General features: G+C 50.3%; 1 protein-coding gene across 1 annotated transcript in view; it reads right to left on the bottom strand.

Annotated features, from left to right (window-relative positions):
* Positions 1 to 4609: 4609 nt before the first annotated feature.
* Positions 4610 to 6690, bottom strand: part of KIAA0101 (KIAA0101 ortholog) — a 2931-nt gene continuing 850 nt past the window's right edge. The window contains exons 2-4 of the mRNA XM_008631296.2: positions 6534 to 6685; positions 6106 to 6247; positions 4610 to 5019 (exon numbers count right to left, since the gene is read on the bottom strand). Of these exons, the coding sequence (XP_008629518.2) occupies positions 4971 to 5019; positions 6106 to 6247; positions 6534 to 6685 (343 nt within the window). The 3' untranslated portion in view covers positions 4610 to 4970. The remainder of the gene's footprint in view (positions 5020 to 6105; positions 6248 to 6533; positions 6686 to 6690) is intronic.

Below are 6690 nucleotides of genomic sequence, written 5' to 3'. Positions count from 1 at the left end.
ATTCCCAAACGCCTTATTATGAACAGAAAGGAAACATCCTGCTTTTCTTCTTGCATCTCCGGTCGGGATGAAGCGGTTTGTGGCCGCAGGGCGGCTGGAGCTGGTGGGCAGGACAATTCCCCTTTGTCCGGAGCAGCGGGAAGGACAATGAAGCTCCTGTTGAGGATCAGGCACAGGGAGGCACCACCCCGACACAGCAGCGTGGGCAGGGGGGACCCTGCAGACACGGACCTCAGATCCTTCTGGGTAATGTGCAGAGGGGGAGAAAACAGAGCCAAAGTAAAAACAAAGCTTGAAAGTGCCTGTTTTGGCAGAGAGGTGAGGGCAGAGGAGTGACTGCTCAGAGCGAGAAGGTACCAGGGTCTCACCCTTCTCTCTTCCAATGGAAACAGCCCTGTAACCACTCAATCCAGAGCAGGAATATGCATTTTGGAATTTAGCGAAATTAATAATGCTCTAGAAGGAGTCGAGTGTAACTCCCTTAACATAAGCAGGCAACACCTGAACTCCAAACCACAGTGTCTGCAGCAGGGAGGCTGCACCCCAAAGAGAGGGAAGTCAACAATCATGGCTGTAAATTGGACATGGTCTGGCAACAGATTATTTTTTAGGAAAAGCCTTGAAAATCAGAAAAAACGATGAAAACCCCTCATCTGGGGATGAGGTCCCTGAGATTTGTCGCTGTATTTCCCGTGGTGGGGTGAGAGGTCGGCAGCCTGACAGCTGATGGCCCTGTTCCCCTCCCCTCCGTCTGCATCTCCATGGCCCGGACATCTGCTGTCCCCGCCGAGCAGCTGCCCCCCTGCACAGCCCCGGCTGTGGGACAGCAGCAGGAGATCCTTCCTTCCAGCTAAATCCAACAGAAATGTGCCGTCTGTCCTGTTCCGGACACGAGGGAAGAAGGGGTCTGCCGGGAAAAGCTCAGAAGTGCTCTGGAGCAGCAGCAATTTGTAATTATCCCTATGTGAAGAGGGAAAAGCCTGAGGCTATGGGGATGGGATAGGATGGCGTCTGTTCCATCACTCTCTCTTGCCCAAAGATCATTTTGCCCCGTAAGATTTAAAATTCAACATATTAGACCCTCAGGAATTCTTATTTCCTGAACACTTCCATCTCCTCTCCTAAAAACTTCATGTGCTCACTTTGCAGCTGCTTTTGGAGCATCCAAGAGCTCCTGCTGAGACACACGTCCAGTTGTACCAGCAGTGTATCCCGAGCTCTCATTTGTGGTGTGATCCAATGTCCCCTGGGGAAAAGTGTGGGTGCCCCAGCCTGGGTCAAAAGGAGCTTTTGAACCTTCAGGCATGAATGGGGGGCTCAGCTGAGAACAGTTTATTGCTCATTTGTGCTCTCAGGGCTGTGATGTTCTCAAGGTCGGGGGTCAGAAAAATAATTTGGACTATTGGAAGAAAATTCCACGTGTTGGGATGGGAATAAAATCTGCTGGGGGGAGTGGGTTGCCCTCACTGCCCATCCCCTGTCCCTGCAGCACCGCTGGGTTTGAGGAAGCCATGGGGATTCAGCCGGTGGCACGGTGGGTGATTTTGTTGAAGCCATTTCCTTACCTGGCAAAATAACACAGACTCTCAGGAAATGAGCAGCTCCAGCCTCTCATCCATACATTTATATATTCTCTTCGCGTTTCCTAAATAAACTGGTCCAAGGCAGAAGGAGCCTTGCCCGGTCCCTGGCACAGCCCAGCGTTTGTAGCTGAAGATGCTGCTGACACCTACGGTCAGCACGGGGTACTGGTGTTTAACAGTGTTGGAAGGACAGGCTGGATTGGGTTGGAAAACATCTTTAAGTTCCTCTCAATCCACCCCCTGCCATGGGCAGGAACACCTTCCACTAGCCCAGGCCGCTCCAAGCCCCAATGTCCAGCCTGGCCTTGGACACTTCCAGGGATCCAGGGGCAGCCACAGCTGCTCTGGGCACCCTGTGCCAGGGCCTCCCCACCCTCACAGGGAGCAATTCCTTCCCAATATCCCATCCAGCCCTGCCCTCTGGCAGTGGGAAGCCATTCCCTGTGTCCTGTCCCCCCAGCCCATGTCCCCAGTCCCTCTCCAGCTCTCCTGGAGCCCCTTTAGGCCCTGCCAGGGGCTGTCTGTGAGCTGTGGTGTTCATATGGACTTAACCAAAATATCATCCATCATTATGGAATAATCTCTGAAAATTACAAGAAATTACCTCAGAAGTGAAAACTACTCTGAAGATATAAAAGTAATACTGACTGGATTTCCAGCTGATTGTTCCTCCTAGGAGGTTCTCTGGACCACACCTCTTGCCCTAAGGCTGCAGAAATCCCCTTTCACAGGGGAAACCTCTGTTAGGTGCTGTAACATTACATCCAGTACAGTGATGCAGACAATTTATCCGTAAATTAATTTTCAACACTGTGCATGACCCCTCTTTGCCACGTTAAACTTCACTATTAATTATGTTGTTGAACTGAAGCACTTCTTGAGATTGATGGAAGTCCTTCAGCACAGGTGTCAGCACAGGTGCAGCTCCCTCAGCATTCTAAGACCCACACAGTGCCATTTTTAGGAGATTTTTATTGGAACAACAATAGCTGTGAAAAAAAAAAACCCAAACAAACCAAAAAAAACAACAGGCAAGCTTTTGGACATGAAAATCTCCTACAAGTCTGGTCTTACCTATACATTTTATTTTGGGTTGTCTGAAGCTCCTGAGCTTTAGCACTCTCTCCCTTTCTGATTTTCCCCCTCATTTTTGGGAGAGCTGGGCGCTGTTCCTGTTTCTCTGTAGACTCACAGATTAGCAGCAGGGGCACAGCTGGAGCTAAAGCAGCTCCAGCCCCAGCGAGCGTGGCTTGAAGGTCACCCTCCCGTATTCCCACGGGGGCAGGAAGGCAGCCCAGTAAACACCTTCTCCTGCATTTTGTTCCTGTTAAAATCTCAGCTCTAAGACTGCAGCTCCTGATGTAAACATTTGGATTTAATCTGTGCAGAGGGAGCACATTTATTTGTTTATTAGAGGCAAAAGCAGTTTAGTTGCTCCTGAATACCAAGTGCTGCTCTTTCCTGAGGCTGCCGGCAGGGTGGGCGTGTACCACAGAGGCACATATTTGATCCCAAGCTCCTTCGGTGCACCTCACATCCCTCCGCAGCCTCCTGTGTTCCTGCTCCATCCGATTTTATCTGTTTAACGATGTGTGAGAGCAATCCAGCACAGGAAGGACAGGGAGCTGTTGGAGCGAGTCCAGAGGATGCACCAAGATGTTCAGAGGATGGAGCAGCTCTGCTGGCAGGAAAGGCTGGGAAAATTGGGATTGTTCAGCCTGGAGAAGAGAAGCTTCAGGGTGACCTGATTGTGGCCTTCCAGTGCCTGAAGGAGCCGGCAAGAAACATGGAGAGAGACTATTTACAAGGGCCTGGAGTGCCAGGACAAGGGGGAATGGCTTCCCACTGCCAGAGGGCAGGGATAGATGAGTTACTGGGAAGAAGTTCCTCCCTGTGAGGGTGGGGAGGCCCTGGCACAGGGTGCCCAGAGCAGCTGTGGCTGCCCCTGGATCCCTGGCAGTGCCCAAGGCCAGGTTAGATGGGACTTGAAGCACTCTGGGCTAGTGGAAGGTGTCCCTGCCCATGGCAGGGGGTGGAATGGGATGAGCTTTGAGGTCCCTTCCAACCCAAACCCTTCTGGGATCTGTGCTCCAGGTCTCCACGAGCCATTGCTCTTTGATGAGCAGCCTGGATTTCACTGTCACGAGCAGCTCCTCATCCTCCCCCCTTCCCACCTGGCAGCTGCACAGCCCTCATGGAGCAGCTGAGCATGGATAACAGCTGAGGGGATGCAGGTGATGAGCAGATCTGATCAGAGCCCAGAGGTTTTTGCTGTCTCCCAGGCATTTTTAGAGGAGAAATGGAACTGAGGATACGCTGGTTTGGCAGGTCAAAGGGAGAGGAAAGAGCTGCCAGTAGTGCCACTGTGGGAGCTGTCACTGTGATGTTGTGTGGTGTCAGGGCAAGGAAGTTGGTGGCTTGTTCAGATTTTCCCCCTTAATTTACATAATCTTTAAAAAAATTCTGTTAAGGAGAAATCAATTGCTACTTCTCCTTCAAACTTGAACTGCTTTTCTGTAACAACTCTCCTTTTTAGCTATAGACTTTTTGGGAGGAGGTTTTTACAGCACTCACCGCTTTCCCCACCAGGCTGCCTACAAGAGCTGGAGAGCTAAACTCTCCTCATGTGCTAAATTTAAATTTTAATCTCCTCCTAAATTCCCCTTTTCATCTGCTCAACAGCACCCTGATCTTTCAGGGAGCTCCTGAGCAGAAGCAGAATCTCTGATATTAAGACCCATCACAAGGCCCCACTTGCTTTTTTACTTATGAATTACCCCAAAAGTTATGTGATAACATTTTAACAGCCACTATAACAAGTTTTATTTCATTTTAACCGTTTATTGCTCCCCCAGCTTTCAGGGTTCTGATTCTTCAGAAGAACCAGTTTGTTTTAATCAAGCTTCACCTCTAATCAGAGGAAGTTGCCCACCCACCTCTCCAGTGTCTTTCCAAATCCAGTTTCCCATCTTTGGACAAAGAAATCTTCATTTACAGCTTTTACTACCATAAAGACACAACACAGGTTTGTGGTCAGAAGGCCTCAGTTTATTAAAAAAAAAGAGGATCTGCTTCTGAGAAACAGAACAACTGCGATCATGCAAATCTTGGATGAGCACAAGGCAGTCAGAAGATGAAAGACAAAAGCTGCCCAACATGCAGAAAGAACTCAAGCAAACATTAAACCAGTGCTTTACACTGAACATTAAGTGCCAAATAGTAAAAGGTAATTAATTTCTCCAGTGTTCATGCTGTCTCTCAGACTTTTAGTCTTGTACAAAAGCTGAAAGAAAGCCATAAAAAAATTGTAAAAAAACTATAGAAATGTACAAAACCCAGGTCCAGCAGGAAAAGCATTTTAACATGAAAATTGAGGTCAGATCACATCTACTCTTCCTCCAAGCACTCTCCATCTTCAGCAGTCAGGGGCCGAGCTCTGTAAAGAAAATTATTTCAGAAGCATTAGCAGAACCCAGCTCTGGTTTGAAAGGCTAACCAAGACCTCTTCCCAAAGCCCATGTGACCCAAATGACTTTAATTAGCCTCATCCAGCACCTTGAGGCATCAGGACTGACAGGGGCTACTTTATCCCACGTGCTCGGAGCCCAGATGCAGCTGCAGAGACACTTCCTCCAAACAATCCCACAGCAAGACATCCCTGGATGGTCCCTGCATGTCCTGGACCCCAAGGGCCACACACAGGTTCCACACCTTTCTTTGGAAGCTGTGTAACTCCATCTCACCCCCGAGTTTCCACCTGACTAACTTATGGAACAAAAAGCTTGTGCAGTTCCTGCTGCTTCCAGAACACACTGGGAAGCTGCAAATTGTTTTGGATGGGGACACCCTGCATCCTCTTCTCACTACCTGGTTCTTACTCAGCCCAACAAACTCCAAATTAAAGGGATGAAGGTTTTTCTGTGCTACAGCAAACGCTTTCTGTTTCACCAACAGGTGGGATGCACTCAAAAGCCTTTGTCTGCTTGTCCTGCAGGACAGTTTGGGGCTGATTCTTATGGGCTCTCTCTGGCAGTTTAGGAATATCTGTATTTGGTGGAGAAATGGAGGTTCAACCCAGAATTCTCTATGGAAAACAGAGTGTCTGTAAGACAGTATTTTACACTGCTGCCTTTTTAGTCAGTAGTGCAGCCCACAAGTTAATCTCTGAGGTTTCAGCTTGGAAAAGCCGTCCAATTTCTGGCACATGGAAGTTGTTAGTGGTCTCCTAAGCTTTTCCAAAACTTTGCTCTGCTGGCAAAGTTATGTCTGAGTACTGAGAACTTGCCTCAACTACTAGTTACTCCACCCATTTTCAGGAACCTCCACGAGATCCCTGGAAACTTTGCCAGACTTTGCTGAGAAACATCATTTCCATGAGGATACACAGGTCAGGAGACACACTGCCAACTTTTCAGCAGCCGCTTGCTCCTTCAAAGACAAACTGGAGTTTCACAGAGCCACGGAGGAGAAATAATCACAACTTGCTTCCCCAACTTGTGCCTCCCCTTGCCCCAGTACCCACTCCAGGCCGCTGGTGCCAGGCGTGTCTCCGTCGGGTGCCCCGTTGTCCTTGGGTGGGAGCTTCAGGAAGTCGCTGATGCCCCTTTGCCAGGTGGGCACCGGCCTCACACAGACCCGGTTCAGCCCCACAGGGCGCCTGTCACCTGCGGGGGTGAGATGTCAGTGCTGGGGAGGGAGGGGGGAAGGAAGGAGGTGAAGAAGAAAGGAGGGAGGAAAAGAGGGGGAAAGAGAGGGGTGTAATGAGGGAGGGGGGAAGGAGGGAAGGAAGGAAGGAAGGAGAGAGGGGGAAGTAAAGAAAGGAAGGATATAGTGAGGGAGGGAAAGAAGGGAGGAAGAAGGAAAGAGAGAGAGGGAAGTAAAGAAGAAAGGAAGGATATAGCGAGGGAGGGAAGGAAGGGAGGAGGAAGGGCCGAGCCCCGCCGCACTCACCTCTCCTGCTGGGCAGCGGCGGCCCCGCGCTGATGCTGCTGGAGCCCAGCGCCTTCCGGGGAGCGCGGGCGACCAACACTGCGGACACAGGGGCACAGCGCGGGGTCAGCGCGTCACTCGGACCCGGCTCGGCCCGGCCCGCCGGCCACCCCCTCCC

The sequence above is a fragment of the Corvus brachyrhynchos genome, unplaced genomic scaffold (genome assembly GCF_000691975.1).
Source record: "Corvus brachyrhynchos isolate BGI_N302 unplaced genomic scaffold, ASM69197v1 scaffold164, whole genome shotgun sequence".
NCBI lineage: Eukaryota > Metazoa > Chordata > Aves > Passeriformes > Corvidae > Corvus > Corvus brachyrhynchos.
Note: the sequence above shows the minus strand (reverse complement) of the source record. Positions and strands in the feature narration are given on the sequence as shown.